The sequence below is a fragment of the Periophthalmus magnuspinnatus genome, chromosome 1, assembly GCF_009829125.3.
Source record: "Periophthalmus magnuspinnatus isolate fPerMag1 chromosome 1, fPerMag1.2.pri, whole genome shotgun sequence".
NCBI classification, from domain to species: domain Eukaryota; kingdom Metazoa; phylum Chordata; class Actinopteri; order Gobiiformes; family Gobiidae; genus Periophthalmus; species Periophthalmus magnuspinnatus.
In genome coordinates, this window is record NC_047126.1 from 16,998,647 (window position 1) to 17,025,300 (window position 26,654).

The 26,654-nt window shown below is 37.5% G+C and overlaps 1 protein-coding gene across 1 annotated transcript in view; it reads right to left on the bottom strand.

The window, feature by feature from the left end:
* Positions 1-26,654, bottom strand: part of neurl1aa (neuralized E3 ubiquitin protein ligase 1Aa) — a 64,126-nt gene that overhangs the window by 26,060 nt on the left and 11,412 nt on the right. The window contains exons 2-3 of the mRNA XM_033974706.2: positions 21,589-21,839; positions 20,071-20,392 (exon numbers count right to left, since the gene is read on the bottom strand). Coding sequence (XP_033830597.1) covers positions 20,071-20,392; positions 21,589-21,839 — 573 coding nt within the window. The remainder of the gene's footprint in view (positions 1-20,070; positions 20,393-21,588; positions 21,840-26,654) is intronic.

The window sequence follows — 26,654 nt, forward strand, 5'->3', positions numbered from 1 at the left end:
ACATCAGTTTGTGGTGTTAAAATTAGCACTAGCATTAGAACTGAGATGCAAACATCTCTCTACAAACACAGAAGAGTCCTCTGGTGAAGTATTCATTTTATTTGTGTAGTGTTTAATATGTTGCGACAGTGACTTCCACCCACAGCTCTCTGACATCTGCTTTATCTTTATATATTAATTAATTTTAGTGTGACTCAAAATCTCATAGAGATACAATTGGACAGGAAGTAGTGACGCTAACAGTGAGGTTCCCGGGCTCTGTTGTGCACGGAGCTAATTAAATCTTTATCATTTTTTTTTTTTTTTCATTTTTTCATTTATTTATTTGTTGTTTGGTTGTTAAAATCAGTTACACCGTGAGCTACTGGCTTGACATTATTTTTTTACATTTAGCTTTGATAAACAATATTCCGAGAGCCATATACAGTTGAATCCTCATTGTAAGCACACGCTGGCTCTGAAAATGGTTGAATGCGCTGCTAACTTGACAACGCGATCTTGATAAGAATGAGAATGCTATTACCCTTCAGTTGAGCGGCACTTAGCTCTAATTACTCACAAGTAACGGAAAATGTGTTTTGAGAAAAATAAATTAAAAGAACCAGTGGGGTGCTGCCGTATCGTTTTTCAGTTGAATCAACTGCTTTTATACCAGATACAAAATGCCATGACTGAGGGAAAATTATGTGTCTGTGTGCATTTGTTACATTACTTGAAAGATGGCACAATGAGTTATTTCCAGTGAACCCTAAAGCAAAACAAACCAACAATACCAGCCTCACTCTGAAATCAGGGGATGTTTTGAGTAAGAAATTTTCAATTAATTCTTTTCTAAGATGTTTTGTATAGATAGCAAGCTATGCAAAGTCAAGTAGAGGCTCATAGGAGATGGGGAGAATTTAATGTTTTATTGCATTTTATGTCACTGAGATTTTGACAAAATATAAATAGTGTATTATAGTGAAGTATAGTGGCTGGTAGGAAAATGCTCAATACAAGATTCCACAATTTTTAGACAACAGATTGTGATTATTTATATTAAAGGGCCCATGTTATGCTATTTTCTGACTTATGTTATAATGTTGTTTCCTCATCACAAACAGACCTGGAGTTGTGTTTTGTTTCATTCACAAGTTTAACACAGAAAACCTCCATATTTACGCTGAGTTCATCTCTCAGACATAAAACACTCCAAAAAACGTTCCACTTTGTGATGTCATGTGGTAATACAGAAAGTGCTTCACTGTTTAAACTCCATACACCTTCATTAGAATAATTTGGATAATTTTAGCAAATCCCTACTGAACAAATGGTAAAGGTAGCTGTTCATGACATCACAAGGTGAAACAGAGCATTTTGAGGAAATGCAGAGAACCTAATAATGCAGGATTACTCAAACATGTGTGAATGAAACAAAACACAATGCCATGTCTATGGCAAATAGTGTGAAAGCCTTGTCTTCAAAGGCTTTCGAGAACAGTTCAAGCTAAAAACGATCTTCAATCTAAAAAAATATCCATAATGTTACAACAGAATTAATGGTGATCCAGAACAAAATGAAAGACACACTTCATACGATCCTGCTATAGTAATGCAGAGGTCTTTTATCAGAAAGTAAGTATGAATATATAAAAAATGTTGCGATAAATGACCAAAATATTAGTCTTAGTAGATGACTATGTATAACTAGAACACAGTTTCTTTTTGTCCAACTTGCACTCTAGCTGCCTGTCCTTTTGGGCTCTCTGTACGCTGTAAAATTGTGTACATCGGTGGGCTCTAACAGTCACAAACTCATTTTCTCTGTCCATATTTGTCAGATCCTAATGAGGGGTGACTGCTCCTCACAGCCTAAAATACTCCACTGCACAGGCACAAGTGCAGACTAAAGCCTCCAGCAGAAGCTCTGATAACGCGCCCTCCTCTTTCTTACATCCTACGCCATCTCAAAATAACACCTCACAATGCAGCCTGGCTCCTTCTCCTTCCTCTTAGAAAATTATCCCTATAAGATACCCTGCTTCTTGGGTGGCAGCTAAGACATACTTTAGGGTCCTATATGTGCACTCTTGATAGACAACAGCCCTCCCCCAGTCACTTACAAGGCACGGAGATGTCCTAAGACCAGGGCATCATGGGTAATTAAGACACAAAGGATGTGTGGAGGAGGTAGAAGATAAAAAAGGAAAGAGATCAGCTGCTCATCTAAAGAAATAAAGTTTGACCTGAGTTTGACTACAGATAAACTTGTTAGCTTCAATTAGCAACAGTAGGACCAGAGGCTAGCTATTGCGCTAACAAAAAAAAAAAAAAAAAAAAAAAAGGAAGAGCCAGATTGGTGCACAAAATGTTAAGCATTTTATTGATGGATTTGTTATCTATGATATAACAGCATTTAATATTTAAAGCCCCAGTATGTAACTTTTTGCCAAAACTTAGACTAAAATAAAAGCATGTTTTTTCATTATGATTGAAAAACATAGAAAAACCTGTGAGCTTACTGTCAGCGGGCTTGCATCTTTTATTACTTAGTAAAAGAAAAATTCAATTCTGTCAATTGGACAAAAAGTTTTTGGGTGAAGACATTTCACTGCTCATCCAAACTGCTTCTTTAGTTCCCAACTGAAGACATCTCTTATTACTCTTCTTTGGCCTGGAGGAGGCCTTCTCCTGCTTGTTTGCATGGAAATGTTTTTTTCTTTGGCTATATTTTCCATGGAGAATGTTCCGAAGTATTGTTATAACTTTCTATTTCTATGGAAACATGCAGTTGACTTTCCACCACCAGAAAGTTGGATTTTAACGAGTTGGTACAAAGTTGTATTATTCTTGAGTATTTACAGATGGACATTTATGTAATTTTTCATCTAACTTGATTTGCTATTTTTTTCAGAGTTCCTGTGAAAACATTAATAACTGCATTTAGACACAACTGGGTAATATAATGTATTTAATGCATGAAAATATGAGATCTGGAAGATGAAGATGGTGACATGTTGTTTTCAGTGGCCTGAGCTCATTGGTATGTAAGGCCAAAAAAAGATTTTTTTTTCACCATTACTTCCTAAATACTGGCGTAGCACCGCCCACCGTGTGACAACAGAAACATGCACCATGTGATCAGTTCTGACCAATTAGAGCAAGAGCTGCAGAGTTAGCATGGGCTCAGACCGGTCCTAGGCTTATACATACAACACAAAATTTTAAACATTTTAAAAAGTTTATGTTGTGAAAATACAGAAAAATCTCTATAAAATCCAATCTCTCTGAAAACTGCGGATGCCCTGTCAGACTAACATGGGCAGTTTGAATTCCCCCAAAATGCATTGTGCTCTATGGGAAAATTCTTTCTGAAAATGTTTCAACCTGAACACTGACAACTGTTGAATTTGTATAAGGCATAAACATTGTGAGATCAATTCCCCACTCCAACAATATAGTGAATGCCTCTTTATCCCAATTTCATGCTTACCTGCCCCTAAAACCACACATACTATATCCATCCCTAAGATGTCAAGGTAAGAAGACGAGGTGAATAATAACTGTTTTTGTTTTATGGGTTTAACTTTATGAAATCAAATCACAGTGGGGAAATACATATTTATTACTCAAAACAACTTTTATCTTTCCTCAGATAAATCGTCTCTCCAAACTTTCTAGAAAAACAACACAATTTTCAAAGACAGCTTGACTAAAATAATTCTGTCAATCATCAATCTAAACTGCACTCCACACAGAGCCACACAGAGCCCTGCTGCTGTTGCTGCATTATCTCCTCTCTGTTAAAATCGTGTAAGCTGTCAGTTACTGTTCTCTTCTCCTCACAACGCTCTCTGATTAATCTTTAATGCTACCAAGCCTCTGTAATGGGGCTAATTGACTTTTCATAGGGATATAAATCAAAGAAGGCAAGTTTCCCCATGAACTAGAGTAGAATACAAATCAACTATTAGACTACTCAAGTGAGACTGATCCAAGCACTATGGTAAAAAATGGTTATTCGAAAATCATCATTTAAATGTGCTTTCAATTGTGAATTAACAGTCAATAAAGACCTACATAAGTTAAACTAAGAGAATGCACAGTTATCTTGTAACGCAAGTTCTCTGGGTACATTAAACACACGTAATCGGCTCTGTGCACGGCAACGTCACTGATAGCGTCACTACTTCCTGTCCAATTGCATTTCTATGAGTCATACTAAAGTGAATAAATATTTAAAGATAAGGGTGTGGACAGGAAGATGTAGGTGCATGTCACTGACCACATGTTAAACACATCAATACCGCACCAGAGGAAACTTTTGTGTTTAGAAAGAGAGATTTTTGTGTGTCAATGCTAACACTAATGATGATTTTGAGGCATAATAAATATTAAAACGACGCTACAAACTGAAGTGTTCTACATATAAAAATAACTAAATTAATTAGAATTTTAAGAGGATGTTTATTTTATGATACAAGCGACCATGAGCTTTGAGACCATAGACTGTACACATAAATGGACATATCTAACCTTGCAGCTGCCGCATTCTAAATAGGAAGTAAAGATGGACACGCTTCCGGTATCACTCCAGATTGGCTCTTTAGTTGCTACGCTGCTCACAGTCTGAATCCCAAATATGAAACTTGGCTCCAACTGCTCTATAACTGCTCTATCCTCGATGAGCTTCATTTGACTGGGTGACGTCACACTCTTCTCTACACACACACTTCTTTATACAGTCTATGTTTGAGACACAGTGAGTTAGTTAGTGCGTTGCTGTGCACAGAGCCTGCTGAATAAATGCAAACAGAATTTTACACATGTTTAAACTTCCAGGCAAACCAGACAACCTTTAAACAAAAATCTTCGTTGCCATTTAAAGATCCGATAGTAATGTAGAGTATGTAGTAATAGATGCCACTTTATTAGTAGTTGTTATACTTAAACCCAAGTTACAGTTCTTAGGATTTTATTTGTACTGGACACACATATGAGCAGTAATAACAGGTTCTTGTTTTGATATATGATTTCAGAAAACTTTATTCCACTGACGACCAGAGATGGGTATTACTCAGTTACATTTACTCAGTTACTTTACTTTTATTTGAGTAGCTTTTTAAAGAAATTTTATTTTTGTAGAATACAGTTCTAGCAGCATACTTTTACTCCTACTTATTAGTACTATTTTTATTGAAGTAACAGTACTCTTATTTGAGTAAAAGTCTCGGTGACTCTTCAATGTGAGCAAGTGCTAAGAGCTTTATGTTGACAATATGAAATGATTTGAACATTTGTGTTTCTTGCACAGCCCCTTCAGACATGATTTTGTTTTTTTTTTCTCATTTTTGTAGCCTAACCTTTGAAAATAGCTGTTTTTTCTGCATCTCTAAATTTTTGGTCTTCCAATTGTATTAACTTTATACCCTTTAAGTTACTCTTACTTGAGTAGTACTTTTACCAAATACGTTTTTTAAGTAAGTAAGTAAGTAAGTAAGTGAGTGAGTAAGTAAACAAAAACATAAAAGGTGGCATCTGTGTGAAAATTTTTAGATGAAAGCAAAATATCACAAATCACCTCCCTTCCATGGCTGGTACCACTATGACGCCAACTCAGACACAACCGGTGCACACAGGAAATTGATTTATTTAAAAAACAGCCTTTTATCAGATGTTTCCATCCGCAGCCCTTAGACTTTGCTCCGCTTTAAACCGTGTTCGTTTTCATCTCACACTTCACAAAAATGGATGATTCAAATTTAAACCTTTTCGCATTTTTGAAAGTCTAAAATTTGAGGCAGGCACCGCTGAACTGCAAAAGTTGTTTTTAGCCTGAGCAAAAGTCTGTAAAAAGTGTTTGCTGTGAGTTTAAATAAAGCTTTTCTGTTTGAGACCGTGGCAGCTGCTCATCACAGTGCACCTGCATGTTTTTATTACAGTACTCTTTTGATCTGATTGGTCGGTTTAAAAGAAAATCCAAAGCGCTGGCTCTGATTGGCCGAGGCCTGAGCTTGGCACTTGTAAAAGGAATCATAAACAATGTGCGTGAGTCGGACAGATGCAGCTGCCCGGGTTTGAACAGGAATTAACATTATTTTGAACAACTGAAATTACTCCAAGTTGGATTACAAGCATTACAGGCAAAGGCTTTGTGCATGACGATTTGACTATTTTAGTTTGAGGTCATTAGGTCATTTCTCATACAAATGGGTGCCATGTTAAATGCTGATAACAATGAGCCTCATTCATCAATCATCATTCATTTATGAACAAATTTGTACTTACAAACATTTTTGGCATTCACAAAATGTTTTCTTAACTGAAGAACAAATTCAAACAAACATTAGCATTTTTAAGAACAAAAATTCAGCTGTTTTAGACTATTATTACTCTGATAATGCAACACGAAATTCAAATTGCCTCATGATTGTCTATATATTTTAAAATATATATAATTTCTTGTAAAAATCTTACCATGTGATCCAATAATATTTTTGAGGAGTTTTATAAAGCACCACTGTTAGAGCCCTACGTCTGGTCATTGCGCTGTTCGCTACTCACGCATCCACAGTAATCCTGACTGTGTTCATATATTTGGACATTTGAAGTCAGTGCTACAGTGGTGTCTGTAGACGTGCTCCACTTGACGTCCTCATTCACTCTCTCCGTCTCTTTCTCATCTAATAATTCTAAGCCCATATTGACCATATATGGAAGTCTATTGGGTGTTTCTTTGTAAATACTTATTCATTTTTATGTAAATAAAATGTAAAGGAGTGTTGTGATGTTCATAACTGGATGTTGGTGAATTTGGTGCAGGTCTCATTACAGGACATTTGGTTGCTTAAAAACAAGTCGTTAATCTGGTGCAGAGTTCTTTTCTTTTTTAAAACATTCATGAATGAAGCCCAATGCTTTTGTATGTAATCATAATTAAAGGGCTAATTAATTTCACAAATCTATGATAGTTTCAGAGGAAATATTAAAGGTACAGTATGTAACTTTCTGGACACACAAACTCTATTTCTTCACTGAACATTATTAAAAATATATGATCTTCTGCACTGCACAGATTGCTTTCAAAGCATTTCACAACTGTTACCAGTTAATATTGAGAAATTATTCATACAAAGAGAGCAGTCATACAGTCTGCGAGGATATAATGGGGATTTTACTGTTGGCCAGAACCATGAGAAGAAGCTTTTCTCTTTCTCTCTGGGGCTGGAATACAAGCAATGTCAAAGTATTTACTGCTTTAATTCCATTTATAAACAAATTGTGTGGTCAGAGTATAGAGAGAGTGAAATTTAAAAAATGTTTATTCAAGATTAACTACATTTATTTTGTATGTAGGCTATGAAGTTATGTTACCCTTGTGGTAGTTTCAGATTACCATTGTTAGTATTTAAAAAGAAAAAAACTGTTGTGGTAACGTGTGTGTGTCTTTTTGCTCATATATAACAAGTAAGTATATATTGTTCAAGCCTTCTAGAAATTCATGCTGAGGTATTGATTGTGAACAAGGGAGTAGCTTTTCTTTTCTTTTTTTCCATAAATGTCTTTTCTGACACTGTGGGTTACAATAAGTTTTACTTATTCCCACTCTTTTCGAGGAGCAATCTATCATTGTATGAATCAATCTTGGACTCAAATTGTACAGATTGTATTCATCACTGTACTGCTTTCTGTTTGTTCTGCTAAACTTGCATGATTCCATGGAAATGAGGAGTTAAAACAATAGTTCGGAACATCTCCATGGAGATGATAACTTTTATTCCACACTGTGGAATATTATGGCCAAAGAAATATAATTTCCATGGAGGCAAAGATGAGGAGGCCCTCCTCCAGGCACAATAAGAGTCAGGTTTGTGGAAATGCAAGGACACATGTTTCTCTCAGTTTTTCATTTCAATAAACACAACTGAAATGAAAAAAAAAAGAAAAAAGAAAAAAGATGCTTGCTTTTATTTTGGTCTTTTCCGTGTATTAGGCAGTAATTAGCTGATGTTTTTGAACCTAAATCAAGTGAGATCATTTTGTTGGTAGCATTAAAGTCGTTCATTTTATTTGAGATTATTCATGTCTCAATGTGTCTGCCAAAAAAACATGGGTTATAATCATGGCACAGAGACATCGCAGTCATCACTTCAGCCTAACATCAAAAACATCCCTGATTCTCAAACCCAGTGAGAACTCTGTGGAGCCTGCATGTTCTCCCCATGTCTCTGTAGTTTTCCCCAAAATAGACACAATTTTGCAACCAAGACTCCAAATCTCAATGGGACAATCAAATAATTAATAATAATAAAAACAAATACTGCAATTTGTAAAGTCACCAATAGATTCCACCACTTTACATATAATTACCACACTAATATAGGATGATCCTATGCCAATACAATGGTCTTTCAAATCCATCCCTCTTTTTAATCCAAATAATTAAGTTCCTGTTGAGCTAATCCACTTTAGCACATGGTCACTGCTGGCTGGCACACACAAGCTTTGGAACACATTTAAATATTTTTCATTATACGGCATATAGCCATCACGTTAGCTACAGTCTGCACATGGGGAGGTACATGGAGGATGGAAGGAGAGGCTGGCTTTAGTGGCTTTGCTCGCCTAATCACAGTGAACGTTCTGGGGGTTAGAGCCAGCGCCAGTCTGGGTGGATTTACTGGTACTCTGAGCACGCACCAGCAGACCCATCGCTCTGGGCTTATCTTGATCCCTGGTCTCTGGACAGTCCAAGTGAAGGTGGAGTGGAAAGTAGGGCTAGCAGGGAGATAAAATGGGGTAAGGCGTTAAGGGCAGAATACGGGACAGTGAGTAAATCAGCGGGGACAGGCTAAGAAGGAATAGAAGTGTAGATGGATATCCAGGGAGCAGAGAAATAGAATGATACGAAGGCGAGAGAGAGACAGAAGAGAGATGATATCGAGAGGGGTGGACATAAGGTATTTCAGGTGAAGAGAGGAAAGCATACATTTAAATTGTCCAACAAGGGATTATAAATTGATCACTTCATCTAAAAAAGCTGTTATAATTGTTGTTAATGCAGAGCTAAACCAAGAATAACACATATCTACATACAAACAAATAATGAGAATAAACTATGAACTAAAAGGAGTTAACACTGGTTGTACAAGATCTAAACCCAAACAAAACTACAGCTATTTGAGCAGATTCTTTTTCCAGACTAAGGTTTAGTTTGTTTTCATACCTGACAGTTTCTACTGCTCACTTGCGGTCTTTCTCAGAGTGGTCACATGATGTTGCTGTGGCGTGTCTGGTCAGCTGATTTAAACATGTTTTGACACTCATGGAGGAAGGACAACAGCGCCATCCGCAGTGCGACTTCTTCAGTACTGTATCCCAGGTGTGTGAGAGTAAAAAGGCCCCCTCGTCCCGTCGGCACGTGTCCGTATTTCAATTGCCTCCTTAATCCAGCGATGATATTTGCTGTCCTCTGGCCCAATGATGTTTGCTCTATCGCAGTCCAGATGGGATTTTAAACCGGGACGAGGAGGCTTTTTGACTCTCATCCACTTGGGATACTGTCCTTAAGAAGTTGGACTGCAGAGGGCGCTGTCATCCTGCCTCCACCGATAGGAAGACAGCATCAAAATGTTTTTAAATCAGCTGACCAGACACGACAATACCATGTGACCACACTGAGGAAGAGCGCTAGGGAGGAGTCCAAACTGTCATGTATGAAAACAAACTAAACCTTGGTCTGGAAAAATAACCTATTAAATAAATTAACGGAAGACCAGATTAACCTCATTGGAAAACTACAGCTAGATGTAATCCAGTAATAAGCAATGGTCTTCATCAGCTCAAAAGATGCTTCTTCTTGATCATCATTTAATTACATTAAAATTACATTTCCTGGCAAGTTAAGGACTATGATTAATCAAATTTTAGATTACACTGATCCATTTAATCTCATAAATGATTTTGTTTTACTATAGCAGGCTATTTTATCACTCCTGAGGAAATTAAGTACTAAAATGACATCAAATTTATGAATGTAATACACATCTCTATCCACAGCATTCTACCATAAGCCTATTTGTTGTTTTTCCGATTCTAGGATGAAACTCCCAGATCGGAGGCAAGGGCCAGTTTTTACTATTGATTATATTTTTCATTATTATCATTATTTTATTTATTTAAGTCTTCTGGAATGTTACTGTTTTTGAACTGTGATGTAATCATCTGTAAATATTTATAATGTAGGAGAGCTGCGCAACATCTCAGTGTAAACCTTTGGAGCCCAGACTGAGCCTCTGCTGTTTCTACCACGACACCCAGAACACAACGCAGAGTGATATGCTAGTTTGCCAGGAAATCTGTACTAAAGGTCCCATATTACACTATTTCTTAATCTATACTATAATGTTTCCTCATCACAAACAAGCCTGGATTTGTGTCTTCTTTCATCACCCATGTTCATGTTTAACACTCAAACCCTGCATTTTTAGTCTGACTTCTTTTTCTCTCTAACAGAAAACACCTTGTGATGCCACGTGGTAAAACAGGAAGTGCTCCACTGTGTTTTTAAACTCCATACACCTTCACTAGAATCATTTGGATGATTTCAGCCCTGGAATTGACAATCTCTGCCAAACTAAAAGTAAAATTTAGCTGTTAACTGGAAAACTACCGTGACTAAGAATAAAGGATTACTCAAACATGTGTGAATGAAACAAAGCACAACTCTATGTATGCTTTTTGATGAGGTAACAACATTATAACATGCCTTAAAGCTCACAAGAGTCAGTTTTGTGTAATATAGGACCTTTAAATATTATAAGCCTATAGAGCATTATGACGCCATCTGAAACCCAGCAATACTCCAGCAACTCTGAGTCTTGAGTAAAATGGACAAAAGTTACCGATTTCTAGAAAGGAACAGGGCAAGCTAAGCAAATAGAGAAAACATTACACCAACTATGATTCAAACACCAACTATGATCCAATCCGGCACGCTGCTGGTAAACCTCTTATTCATAAACATCTTGTCGTTGTATCAGTAAACTATAAAGTCTACTTCCCCTGTGGCTTCCCAGCAAACATCAACATTTTTGGATTAACCTGACATAAACTCACAGATTAGAAGGAAATGTCAAATTCTTCCCCTGTAGTAACCTCAATGATGTTTCTCTTTTCACTATTATAATTTCGTCTGAGTTTTAATCAGTGCAAATGCCTGTGTATCCATCTAAGCCTGATCCAGACTTGAAAATGAACAGTTTTAGCCCAACAACACACATTTAGTTCCTCTTTTTTGCGTTTGTAGCCAGTAACTCTCTGAAATTACACACTGTAATTCAAATTCAAGCCAAGAATCACATTTCCGTATAAGCATGACATTTCAATGACTTAACAACTTTGCATTTACTGATTGAGAACATAAAAACCAGATTTCCCCCTTTTTTTTTTCTCAATCATGTGCTTACATTGGCTGGTTTGTTTGTAGCGATGGAACTGCTAAGTGCCGCTATTACAATGCAGTCCTTATTCTGCCAAGTCAAACAGCAAACCATCTCAGGGAAATTCAGTGATTAAATATATTTCGACGAATGTGATTGGTTTCTCCCTGTGCGTTTTCTCATGACAAGGAAAGTGGGGCATTTGGCTCGAACTCCAAAATGCCATTCTCATGTGACCCCGAACTGACGGGTTTATTTCAATTTTAATATCTCACAAATACATAAATACAATGATTCCCTTCAGTTAATTCTGATTAAGATTCCAGTCATGCATAAAAACAATGATTCTGGAAGTGGGACAAAAATGAGCCAGATTTGGTAAAGTGTTACAGATCTGTACTAAGAATTAGGTTGTAAAAATGCAAGCTGCAGAAGTGCAACTAAGTATCTCCTAAGGCTAGTAATAATAATAAAGCCTAAAAACAATTTACATTACATTTTGCATTACTCATTCACTCCACATCTGGTAAGCCATAACTGTCCTGGAATTTGTCTTTTGAAATTTGTCTTGCCCCAGTAGAGATGTATTGTATCAGAAGCTCTCGAGGTCAAAATAAGTACTGCCGGTAATTGTAACACATTTTATTGTCCAATAATCTGGAAAGCTATGTTATTGTTAGCTTTAGCTTTACAGCAAAACTCTGCTTTGGTCTCTGAGAGTTTTGAAAAGTGCTTATAAACTCAAAATTAAGATGCTCGGAATGCATAAGGAATAACTTTGGACTACTGCAAAGTGTCTAAAAATGAGCTAGTTCTGTTTTCATGTTTAATGAGAACAATAGTAGGGCCATTAAAGGTTGAATAGGGTTGTTAAGGCTGGGGCGACAGTGGCTCAGTGGTTAGAGTGTTGGTCCTCCAACCCGAAGGTCGGAGGATTGAGTCCCGCTTGGACCAAGTTCTGTCGTTGTGTCCTTAGGCAAGACACTTCACCCACATTGCCTAGTATGAAAATGGTGTGTGCGTGAATGATAGGTGGTGGTCGGAGGGGCCGATGGCGCAGATTGGCAGCCTTGCTTCCGTCAGTCAATAGTAGCTTACCATCATCAAGTGTGGAAATGAATAATGACTATAGTGTAGCACTTTGAGAGGCTTTGACAAGCCTGTAAAGTGCATTACAAGTGTAAGGCATTATTATTATTATTAGAAACTGCAGACAATAGCTGTTTACAGTTTCAGTGTAGTTAGCCCCTCCCTTCAGATATAAGGCAGTGTCCAGCAGCAATCGGACCAGAACTGAAGAAGCGGGTTGGATGAGCAGCGAAATGTCCTCACTTCTACAGCAATTTGTCCAGTTGACAGATTTAAACTTCATCTTTTGCTATGGATCAGACCTGGACGACTGAGGGATTACACAGATATGTTTAATGAGTAAAAATCAGGTACAGTGTATTCAATGAAAACATATGAGTACATTTCTGAGTTGAAGTTGCATAAAACAAATAAACAAACTGATGCAGGAAAAACATTCTTCAGGGGCTAACACTTTGAATTTGAATTAGGGTCAAATCATTTCAAAACATAGATTTTATTCATTCTAAATTTGCCTAGAGCCGGGCATTTTTTGGAATTTGACATAAAACTTTGACAGGCTGACAAAAATCCCTCATCGCTAGTTTTCTGAAGTCACCGTAGATACAGTGTAAACCAAGTGGAACACGATGTGACCATAGAAGGAATGTACCCAAAATGGCACCCTTCACTTTAGCCTTGGGTTCAAATGAGATGACCCTGTCTGCAGAGTGGATGGGCTGTCACTGATAAAATACTTCCGTGACACCAACAAACAAACAAACAAAGAATTAGAGGTGCAGTCCATCAAAGCGTAACATACCGTATAGCAGTCGAAGCATGCAGCATTACAGGGTTAGCGTTCATTTACAGAAAAACTGTCAGTCATCACTAAGCAAGTTTGCTGCAATCATTGGGAATTGCATCGATGGTGTAAATCTTGTTCTAGAGGACATTGTGCAGAAAAGATAATGAAAAAGATATGAGGGAGTTAAAAGCAGTGCCAGTTATATATGGGCCCTGAAATGAAAAACATATGTGAAATCAAGTTAAGCTTTTTATGGTCCAAAATGATTAAATATAGTTTTGAACTGAGTTAAAACAGTAATACTGGTGTGTGGAGAGTGGAGTAGTCAAAACACAAATCACTTCTAGACTTGTAATGCAGATAAAAAAATACAAGACATAATCATTCTTATTTTTAACAGCATTAAAGCCTAGTGTTGATAGCGGTTATAGCACTAGTGATAATGGGAGCTGTAAATTGAGGGTTCTTCTAACTACCAACCAATGCTAGTTCTTCACTTGTGTAAATAAATAATCTTGCCACCACTGAAATAGATTGTTACAAGTGTCAGTGAACAATGGCCACCGTGTTTGGATATGCAAGTACCAATTTACAACATGTGCAATTGAAGAAATATTGTATAGGCAGCACTGAAAACGTCCAGTATATAGATAAATGCGTTATTAATCCACAAGGGGGACTCACATACACTATACAAGAACAGGAACAGACACTAAACACATCATTATGGGCTCTGCTACAGACCCACTGTAACATCAGCCCTCAACGTATATATATCAATACCACATTTTCAAAGTACTTATAAAAGGTAGGGTTAGTTGTAATCACTAAAACAAGACAAAAAGCCCAAAATGGCCAATACCTTGTGACTTTAAAGCTGCCAATCATTTAGAGTGACAGTACATTTAGTAGCTACTGCGCTGTGGGACCTCAGACCACTTCCAGCGCAAGAGCTACTGTGTAACTCAAGCTTGACCTGAGGACAAGCTGTGGACTGGAGATGTCAGAAACTATTGGATGTTATTTTTACAACAGAATGGGAATGCAATTTCCAGTGCAGCCTCTCTCTTGAGGTCTTTGTTTTGGGTAGAATTAAATGCTTTGGTGTGTTGCGCTGACAGCTAGATTCCTTCAGAGCTTGTGAGGTGTGAGGCGACTTCGGGCGTTGCAATCAGACCCTATTCTGTCCTTCGCAGAGTCCCGCTGAGGGGCCCCACTTGATTAGACTGACTCATACAATCTGCTGGCTTCACAACAGCTAGAATTACTCACTCAGTCCTATAGCCCGCCACAGACCACAGCCAAGAAGGGAAGAGTACAAAAAATAAATAAATAAAAATAAATAAATGTAGCTTATAGCCAAGAAAATAAAACATGCATCTTATAACATGATCAAGTTGTAAATTGAGATTATAAAGGAATGAGGAATAAAAAACCTGTTTAGGGCAATATAACAAAAAATAAATTAATTAATTAATACATAAACATTTTAATAATAATAATAATAATAATAATAATAATAATAATAATAATAATAATAATTTTCAATAGACTGTTAATAGGCTATTTTTTGCCTTTAACAAAAAAAACAAAACAAAAAAAAAACAACATTCTGTGATATGAACTCATGCTTTACCCTTGCAATGTACAGGAATGCTAGACTGTCTCACCTCAGGGACGGGAATTGGGCTCTGTATTAAACATCTTTGTATCTTGTTCATCATGGGCCTATGGGGGACACACCAGCAGCTCAGCCAGACTCTGCTCCATTGTACATGTCCATTTGTGACCTCGGTGTCGTCAATCACCCACTGCCTCTCGGGCCACAGACACATATCAGCACTGCACTATTTCAAATAGACAAGGTCAGGATTGGACATATTTTGAATATAAAGGTGAAAATAGGTACTGATGCGCAACAACAAATTAGTATAACTGACTAAAGTAGGAAAGGGTGAAACATTGGTTGTATGGCTGCGAATGCTAGTAAATGACATTGTACCAGTAATAATCGTACATAAGTATAGATTCAACAGAATAGAAAGATAATCAAATAACTGTATTCAATTAAACTTTGTTGTAGCCTTTATTAGAAAAATAAGCTGTAATGTTAGTAGCACTTGTGGGAAGGAGGTGTTTTATAGAAATATCTAAATCTATATCTATAATAATAATAATAATAATAATAATAATAATAATAATAATAATAATAATAAATTTTTTTTGTTAGGCAACTTTCAAGGCTCTCAAGGTCACCGTACATCAAGACACCAAAATAGTACAATACAAAATGAAACAGTATAAAATGATTAAAAATACATTTAAAAAACAAATATAGATTAAAGCAAATATAGATTAAAAGACAATGCAGTTATGGTCAGAGAGGTCAGGGTGAGAAGGCCTTTCTAAACAGATGAGTTTTGAGTTTAGATTTTAAGTGTGAGAGTGAGTGTGTGTTGCGGAGGTCATGGGGGAGGGAGTTTCAGAGCTGGGGAGCAGAGCAGCTGAAGGCTCTGCTCCCCATAGTGACAAGACGGGAAGGAGGGACAGTGAGGTGCAGGGAAGAGGAGGAGCGGAGGGAACGGGCAGGTGTGAAGATGTGAATGAGGTCAGACAGGTATGGAGGGGCCAGGTTGTGGAGAGCTTTGTATGTGAGGAGTATGATTTTGTAGTGTTTAGATCTCTTCAAACACGTTCTGACATTTTTGTATTAGTTTATCAGTTCATATTCTTATCTCAAATGTTAATGCACAGGAAAAAAATAAATAAATCTTGTGTTTATGTTTCATTTACATTACACATTTGTTGGAAATCATCTGTTTGTCCGGGACCAACTGGACAAAGATAACATTTTAAAGATGTGTCCAATAACATAAAGTCCCACCCTTCTGTATGTGGGGCGGGTGAATCACTCTGAGGTGCTAAACCACCTCTCCTGATCCTGTCCCACATGATGCATCCCCATGTTTTTGCTCCAGGGGCCTTCATCACATGATACTGCTAATGTGCCAGTCTTCATCCTTCAAAGACACTGGGAATGTCGCCTCAGGACATCCAGACTCATGTACGTCGCTGCTGACCTCAGAACGGCCTGAAAGCCCCACTCCAATGATATACAATGAGTCCAAGACACATGGGACTCATCAATGGCAACACACGGAAAAATGTAAACCATATCTAAGCTACGGGAACACATTTGGAAGCATCTAACGTAATGTAAATATGATTGTAATGTAAGCAAATAGCATTCAGTCTATTGTATATTTCCATAGACACTGCAAAGCCAAATTCACGATTGCACTGATTTGATGCCACCGCGATGTACTTATTGTCACTGTTTTTAAATGGAAATAAAATCTAACATATTCAGTAAGTACTAGACAAACATTAAACATTTGTTTTAGGTTGTCAGGTCAAGTCTCCACATTCCTCTATGACGAAAGGAAGGGTACCAATCTGCATCATCAGTCCCTCCACCACTACAATCTCACACACCACATTCACAATAGGCAAGGTGAGTGTCTTGCCTAAGGACACAACAACAAAACAGAACTGGACAGGTGGTCAAGTGCTCTAACCTTGCGTCACATAAACAGGACAAAATGTGACCTTTCCTAAACAGTTTTATAGTAATAATAATAATACAAAGACCTTTTTTAATGATGATAATGGTATCAAAATCTGTATCGAGTATCACACCTTATGTTTAGTACAGAAATTGAGTAACATTTTTTTGTATCATGACAATCTACTCAAAACAACAAGTCACTTACTACGGTACTATTATGTGTAGAGAAAAATTAAGTATAAAATGATTGGAATAAGCAAAGAACAGCTCAAAAATATGAAACAGATATAAAACCAAAACTTTAAACCTTCCAGTATACCATAGAATAGAGGGTGAACTCTGGATGAGACCTCAGATGTACTGACCCTGGGGCTTGTAGCACGGTGAGGAAAGCTTCATGGCGACTGCACACAGAAACGTGATGCACTGCACTCACACAATTGGCCATTGAGTGTCTGGTCTCCATGATGTATGTCCATGTGACTTAGGGTGTTATTCTGCCCCTCCGAACAGGGCTCTACCTATGGGACCACTTGTCGACAGGGGAACAGGAGCCCCCAGCACGGGACAGTGGAGGTGAGTGAAGTCAGGCTATGCAGGGGGAAGCCCGGTTTGAATGAAACAAAGCCCGGAGCGGTCTGCGAGGTCATAGATATATTAAAAGGGAAAACCTAGAGGCGGTGAGTTCAGATATAGGCCGTCACCACTGGATATCAGGACTTTGATTGAGAATCCCCCTTTATTTGCAATAAAGAGGCAATGCTAAAGAATGCATAGACTAAAGATTCCACACTAAGGCCTAGCACATGGCTCGTATTGATGCAGACTTGAAAAAGGACCCGTTGAATCACCTCATCTCTAACTTTCAGTAAATGCCACTTTGAGGGTCCCTGATCTGTTTTAAAGGTAAATTGGTAAATTGTCACATTTACACAGCGTTTTTATTCAGATCACTTAATTTAAACCAGTTAACTACTCAGCCATTCACATGCAGGTTCATACTCCAATGTACACAGATGACAAGGCGGGTAAAGTGTCTTGCTCAAGGACACAATGGTAGTGGTCTAAGGAATCTGACTGTCGGGCATGTTTTCTAGCTGGATTTGAACCAACAACCAGCGGATCAGAGGATGAGCACCAAATTGAGCTGCTGCGGTGCCAGACTGGACCAACTGGACCAGGTCAAGTATCAGAACAAGAAAAAACAGCAAATTGTTTCTTATTTCTTTTTACCAGTTCAAGTCCAATACATATGTCATTCACATTGGTGTTTGGCCATTGTAAAAAGATACACTGTTTGTGAAGACCAGAAGGCATCCAGGAAAATTGAATAGCTGCAAATGATTTAAACAAACATTTGGCATTGGATTTTGAATCAACTAGTTTAGTAAGTAAGTCTCTTGGATAATGCATTGAACACAACCGTGCAATATCCAACAGAAGATCTTATAGCAGTCCATGTTCCAGTAAGAACTTCAGCTTCACCATGATTTAAACAACCTTTCAAGTTAACTTCTGAGTCAAATAAAGTTTACCTCTTGTTTAGGAGACTTTGTAAAATAAAATTAGGAGGAAAGAAATTATTCTGAGAGAGGACATTCACACATAGTTTCCAGTATGCAAACTACAACACATCACCTTTTCCGAACCGCCAATAAATGCCAGTAAATGTCACTTTTTACCAACCAAAAAACAAACCCAAAAAGTGACAGACAAAAACCTCCTACTCCCCTTAGACTTTCGCACGTCCTCCCACAGCCGCCCTGAGATACCGGTGTCAATCAACAATGTGCAGCTACAATCAAATGTGCTATCTCCAGAACATGTGACCCGGGCCTATTTTTACTGCAGCGGAGGGGATGACAGCACAAAGCTCTGGGGACAGGAAATATGTGTATACATTCTCTTCACATCAAAAGCCTCAACCATGCGACCTAGCACTAGCCCTGTATTGGTATGCATGCTTAACTACCTAGCATACCTTTATAATTCACTTCAGAGGGGCTGTCTTATCCCTGATCGGCCGGTTTGGTGTAAACATTATGTCATATAGGCTAGCTAGGATTTTAAGATTAACTAATAATAGTGATAATTCAAATCACAATATAATAATATAATAATAATAATCATGACTATTTAAGACGCAAATGTAATTTATTTTCAATTCAATCTTCGCTCCTACCAAAGAAACCTAAACATAAAGTGCTTTTTATCTGCCTGTTTATGCTACTTGATTTTATAATAATAATAATAATAATAATAATAATAATAATAATAATAATAATAATAATAATAATAATAATAAAAGTGGTTAGATAAAGCTGATCACATACTAGGAAAATGGTGATCTGTTAGATTAGACAGTGCAAATGAAACTGAAGAAAAGATTTCACTGTTTGCTCATGTTGTTGGTAATTGTGAATAATCATTACACTGTGATATATGTGGATACAATAATGGAAACCCTAAAATCTTAAACTGTGATATCTCTCCTCTCCTTTATTCATATTCATGTAAAAGGTATTGGTGCATAGAACAGGTTAGTTTACAGTAAAAGTTTTTCCGAAAGCGAAACTATGAAAAATCCAGGGTGAAACGTACTTTGATAATGTACAGAACTGAAAGTAACAACTCAGATGACTTGCTCTTGTTTAAAAAGAAAGTAAAAACAGTTGTTGTAACAGGATGATGGATGTAAATTTCCTGTTGGTAAAATGTAAATGTTGTTCTAAGAATTGCTCTTGGGGAGTGTCTAGATAAACACCTAGTCCTGATGAGGTGCTTTCCAAAGCTCACTGATAGTTGTAACTGCTAACACTGTGAATGGACAAAAATAAAGTAATAACAAGTCAGAAATAGTAGTTTAATGCAAAACAACATTCACTTTGGCGTTTTCGTCTCGTGTAGCATTTAACATACTACTCTTACGATGTTTTTAGTCAAATATACCTTGGCATCCCTTGCTTGTCTCCATGGAGATCGATTTTAAGTTTTATGTGAAACAGTCTCCATGGAGAACACCAGATGGCGGGCTCTACACCAGAGATACAAGTGCACTTTTAACCAAGAAATCAGGCATTTTTCCATTCTATAAACTATTCACAACTTTTTGTCTCTTAACATCACTCCAGTTTTAATGAATGTATTTGTAGTGTGTTGTGACTGCAGTCAATTAAAGACAAATCTATGTGGTGTTTCCCTCTTACCTAACAGCTGCACGCCTCTTGTTAACCCGTACACATCGATAAGTGCCCACAGCGATTCGGAGGTCCTCACTCCGCTGAAGAACAACATGGGGCTGGACTCGTTGATCCTGTAGAAGACGCGGCCTTTCTTGTCCACCCAAAATGCAATAACGTTCCCCTCGTTGGCGAACTCCTCGGGCAGCGCCTTGGCCCAGAAGCCGCTCTGGGACACGAGGTCGGGGCAGGCGTATTTGGGCAGGTTGTCCGGGTTTATCCTGGAGGGGTCTTTGGAGGTGAAGCCCAGACGGAGAGCACCACTCCAGCAACACTGCTTCTTAGTGATCTGCAGATAAGGTACATAAAGAGTGGATTGAAAATAAATGCAAGGATTTAGCTTTTGGGTTTGTTGTTATGAATAGTGGAATTGTAGTTTTAAAAAGTATAGTATAAGTAAAAAAACGAATACAAAACATTTCTTAAAACAATGGCTGTTTTCTATTCTAATTTGAATACATTTTTGAAATACATTGTTTATATTTTTGTTTATCTGCATATGCATCATTTTTAGATGAACACAAATTGGGATATTATTATGGCCTATAGAGATTTAAATACATTTAACCCAAAACTCATCGGTACTGGCATCAGATCGATATTGCAATAACTGTCATAGTATTACTTGGTATTACATCAAAACAAAAATTGCCATCACTAAATTGAAGTAGAAGATAGAAGAAGACATGACAGCACATTTTTGAGCGTGACTTGAGCATGTGGAAAATCACAACACAAGGGTGCATTCACACTTGTCCTCATCTGGTCCTGGGTTGAGCCCATGTCGAGTGAGGCATGTACTTACAGATATTTCTGCAAGTACATGCATAAAAACGTGTAGAAATATGGGACAAACTGTCTGTGGGTTGAATAATTTACAGAATACAAAGAATATAATGTTATACACTATATATGATAACCTTGATCTTGAGGTAAGTAATGTCTTTATTAGATTGTATTCCATATAACAAGTGTAAAATATAGAAATATGGTCTTATTTGAGTTATATATCACCACCATCACATTGTAGACTTAATTAAGATTTCAATACGTGCACCATACCCTGTAAAATAAATAAAAACGCTAACACGGTCACGTCACAGCACATGCAATTAAATAAATGCAAGATAGAAAAATGTTAATGCGACACTGTGAAACATTACAGGTAAAGCAATAACATCTCAAGCAGTTCCCACCCACCACCTGAAAAATGACTTTAATTGCTAGTCACACAGTGAACTACTTATTACTAGTGTAAAAAAAAAAAAAGTAGTGCAGGGGGGTGAAAATTTGATTTGTATGTTGTAAAACTGCCATGTTCATAAATCAGTCGCAAATCCAAATCCACGTCTGTTTTCCATTGCGCTCCTCTGGCATTAGTCCCCATTATATCTCCCCCTATGATGATGGATGACTCTGATTGTTTTGACACATTAAAAGCTCCCAGACTCTTGGAGCGCCCGCTGTGCCAGGAACAGGGATTACCTTGAGTCGCACTTGTTCATACAGCGCTATGGGCCTGTTACTGAACGTGATGGCGTTGCAGAAGCTGGCCTGCCTCTTCACAGTCTTCTGGGACAGGTCCATGACGATCTGGGAACCCTTGGCGCTCGGGTGGAAGAGCAGGGGGCTGATGGGAAATGGCCCCCCCACGCCTCCGCAGTGCATGGGTAGGCAGCGCTTGGGTTTGTGGTGGCATCGGTGGGACGTGGAGGGGAACGGGCCACCCAGGGAATCTGAAAGGAAGAGGAAAGAAAGGCAAGGGTGAGTCTAGATAATTATAGGTCATTATTTATTGCAGTTGAAGTTACAGTTACAATGAAAATCCACAATTTTTCATGTCACTGATTCAAATGCAAAAGCTGTGTTTACCATTATCCCAGTTTAGCCCTGTTATTTCCTGGTACGATTCTGATGTAGACTTGGTTTAGTCCTGTTCTAGCCTGGTTTAGCCTAAGTCAAATTCTAGTTTAGTTCCAGACTCATGACTCATGTTCATGTCCTGTTTTGTGTTCGAAATGTCAATAAGTTCTTTAAATAAGGGCAGAATGCTATTTTTTCTGTAAAGAGGAACTTCCACTTCCACATTGTAATGCTCTGGGTATGAATTTATGTTTCTGTGCAAACTGACTAAGCAAGGTACAAAATACATAATCAGTATTTTTCAAAGCTGCATTTAAGCTGCAAGCAACTGACTTTGAACCATAACACTAAGAACATTTTAATTAATTTTAACTTCTTCTATTACATAACACAAAGACATAATGAAAACCACATTCATTTTCCATCTGCTCCAGAGTGATCTTTAGATAAACCCTGTTTGATTTGGCAGATATTTTTGCTGATAAAACATTTTTTGAGCGTTTCACAACAAAGAGGAGTCAAAGGAAACAGTCAGCACCCAACATCAAAAAGCTGCAATAACTTCTGTCTGATTCAGCAATAATTCCCACGTTTATATTTCCGATCCCAGCGGTCACATGACCTATCTCTGTTCACCAAACATTCAGAAACACTCCCCTAAAAATGAAAGTAATAGTAAATGCTTAGTTTTAAACCCATTTCTTCAGTGTAAACTATTTTCTGCAGTGGTATTTTCTGCAATGAAAAATTGGTTTTTGTTACATTATTTCCTTGCTTTTATGTAGAATTTGTGAGTAACACTGGTTTAATCAGCTGTTTCCGAGTGTAGGGACAGAGAAAAGGAAATTCACTACGATCCCCAGGTCTGCCAGTTCATTTGAAAACCTTCCGGCTGATTTTACATACTGCACATTTACATGGACTGATATGAAAAAAAGCATCTTAAAGTCAAATGATCTTGATTTGAGTTGTTACAAGTTTAGATTAGCTGCCCTAGATTTTTGGAATTGTTTCAAAAGACAGACAGACACATTTCAAGGGAAAAACATCTGTCAGCAAGAAAATTGCACCTAATCAATCATCCAAATACATCCATAAACTGACAAATAACAAAATTATTGTCTATCAAATCCAGAATCAGTTGGATCCCCCCCATCTCCTCTGTTGCCTCCCCCGATTGGCTAATCCATCTGTCAATCACACCCAGTTGAAAAAAGGGAGATTCACAGGTGACCAGACTCACATCTTCGTAAAGTACTGAAGAAGTGCATTTTCTCGATTCCAAGCAAACAAAAATAAGATAAATACTCTGAAGTAGAGCTGGGCGACATGCCAACATTTAAAAACAAATTAAAAAAATGGCTTTCAACTTCAAATGTCCTCCTACAAATGTGAACTCTGCTCCAGACCACATGCTTAAGGCCCAATCAAAGACCTTGATCACTGACAATTAGAAATGACTGAATCTCAATCTCGATTAAAACTTGATTAATTGCACAGCTCTATTCTGCAGTCATTTAAACTCATACTCAGTTTTTACAGTGTAATTCCAGCTAAGAGCCAGAGGAGAGCCGGCTGCATGCCGAGACTGAATGATGTTGTACAGAATACTTGACTTGATTTCAGTGAATGCATTTAAACAGCTTTTGCCTCAGAGTGGTACTTGAGCAACTAAAAACCAACATGAACCCAAACATTTTCACAGACATCTTACAGAGAGACTAAACTGCCAGATAGAAATGAACAAATCAGCTTTCAATATATCAGTGATTCACAACCATTTCAAGAGATGCTGTTTGAACATCCAACTCTGGTGACTGCATTTTGTCTCTACCAGAATGCCAACAAATATATTAGATGTAAATGCCGAATGATAGAGCTATTTCATCGTCTTTGCGCCTCTAATTTTGCTTAGAGAGAAGCTCAAGAAATAACATCCAACAGAAGTCATCCACAAATGGACTAAACATGTGCATTTTGTAGCATTTGACCATAGACTGTATAAAGAAGTGGACTAAAGGAGTGTGACGTCACCCATAGCGTTCAACTCCAGTCAAATGAAGCTCATCGAGACAGTTATAGAGGCCTATTTGGAGGTTAGCTGTCTATTTACATACATATATAGTCTATGCATTTGACTTTAGGTCCCTGTATTTTGCCAAAAGGAAAAATTGTAAAAGTAATAGATTTTCCTCGCATTGACACTTTACTGATTTTGTACCTATTCAAATTGCTTTCCAACAGTTTATTTTGCTCAGAGAAAGGTAAAAAGAGCATGCTATCTTGTTTTTGACAGTTTGCAAAAATCCTTGCTTTTTTGTCTCTTTATTCTGAACCAAAAACTGCTCCATGTAGTAAAAACTTTAATATATGCTGTAGCTGGCTGACTTTCCAACTTCATGCCTATTGTAATTTTGACAGATGAGGTCATTGTGCTTGGATGTAAGCTAACACGGCTCGCAGCAGGTGTCTTGTGGAGCCCTGATAAGAGCGTACAGCCATAGAAGCTCTTTGTGTGCTTTCTGGCTATGTCCCTGTTTATCTAAATGGGGCTTCCAGTTTTTCAGTGTGGTAGAGTGTGTGTAGTGATGACTGTGGCCCCAGCCTAAGAGCAGTGTTGTAGTCTTTTGTTTTTTAGCTTGATCCACAGGAGAGCGGTGCTTTCAATGGTCCGGGCCAGATTGAGCTGAATGCATTAGCTTAGCTCTTAAGAGGCGCAGCTGCTAGAGAGGCAAACAGTAAAGCGTGAATTATGTTCCTTAGCAACCCCCACATACAGGTCCAGATTACAGCGTTAGATCAGGTTGTGGATACGTCTTTGACAAAAACACATATTTTTGTGAATGAACGATAAATGTAGTCACTGTAAAAACATAATGAGTGACAAGAATAAAATGTCTTTAAAATAGTAGTTTAATAGTAGTAAGTAGACATGTCATGATAACAAAATTTGGAGTTTGACATTGCTGAAGTAAATATACACCATAAGCAACATTATTGAAACTAATTTATGCCACCCAAGAGCAGATTTAAACCACAAAAACGTAAATAAACCGCAGAATGAAACACTGTAGAGCTTAGTTTGCATTCATAATGAGTGATATAAGCTATTAACTCAACCTTTTATAGCTTAAATCTTACCATAAAGCCAAAAATAACAAATATTTAGCAGTAGTGCAAAGAAAATGTACATATTGTCCCCAACGCTGATGAGCCGATATAGTAATTATCATGTCAGACCTAGTACTAAGTGACTCAGGTTCCTTAGCAACCCGTCAGGTCCAGATCACAGCGGTGGATCGGCGTGCGGATATGTCTAGAACCGTACAGCATGTGACGTTTGAGAATTAATGAGAAATGTGATCACTATTAAAACATAATGAATGACAATTAAAAAAAAAAACATCTTTAAAATACAAGTGTGGCTTATGTCCTTTAGCAATCCCTTCATATCTAGGTCCAAACCGCCACAACAAAACACATTTCTGTGAATTATTAATGTAACTACCACCATGTAACTATGGCAACACCACAACACAATGAGTGACAAGGATAAAACATTATAAAAGAACTTACTAGTAGCTGTAAGTATGAAATATTTTTTTAGTGAACCCTTCAGAGCTAGATCCAGATACCAGCGTTTGTTTTTAATTGAATAAACAATATCACATCGCATGAAGCATCCACTGAAGACATGTTTTGTTTTGTTTTTGTTTTTTTTCTACCACAATATAAACTCATTATGCTTAACAGATTGGTGTTCATATAACCATGTGTTTCATAATGATCTTTGTACAAGATCAATAGAAGAACAAATTGTATGCAAAAATATTCGGCATTTGATTCTAAACACACTGTAGCTGTGACATGTGCAGCTGACTGGAGCATTGCCTCATGGGACCATCTTGACTTGTGTGATAACAGCTTGCCAATACTCGACAGACAAGTGACTGCTTACACACAACACCCCAGCGTCAAATACAAGTGTTTGGATGCTTTGGGTTGTTACAAGAACAGAAACTATGGTTGACTGTTTTTCCTAAAATATTCCCCAAAAATTAAAACAATAAAAATGTAGATAAAAAGATTAAATATGATGAACAGGAAAACAGGGTGATACTGGCACGTGTTGCCAATGGATCAACAGTACACAGTGAGGAAACAGGAATTGAACCACTAATCTTCAGATTCATGTACAACTCACTGTCTTCTTAAGTCATGGCAGCATCATTTTTGTGTATTTGCTTCCAGTATGTTTACTACATGTTTGTGAATTGCTTTGGTTGCTATGGCAATATGCTGAGTAGCAACCAGAAATCATTGATAAAAACGGTTAACTGGTCAGTGGTGTATTAGTAAACCATGTTTGTTTTACTTATTTTATAAAGATTATGAGGGTTGCTTTGCACAACTACACAAAGGAAAAAGCAGGAGTGAGTACAGGTGGAGTTTTGGGACAGTTTAATGTCCCAAAATTCCACAGCCAGACAGCTTAATATGCCTTTTCACTTCAAGATGCTGTTTACTAGTACTTCTATATTTTACAAATGTGAAATCCTAAGAATTTTGAGAACATTTTTAAGTGCGACACCACAGCCCCTTTTAGCCTATTAATCAATACACAGGACGTGTCTTTAGTTGGCCAAGTATTTCTTTAGTCGATTACAGCCATAATAATATGTCTTCTT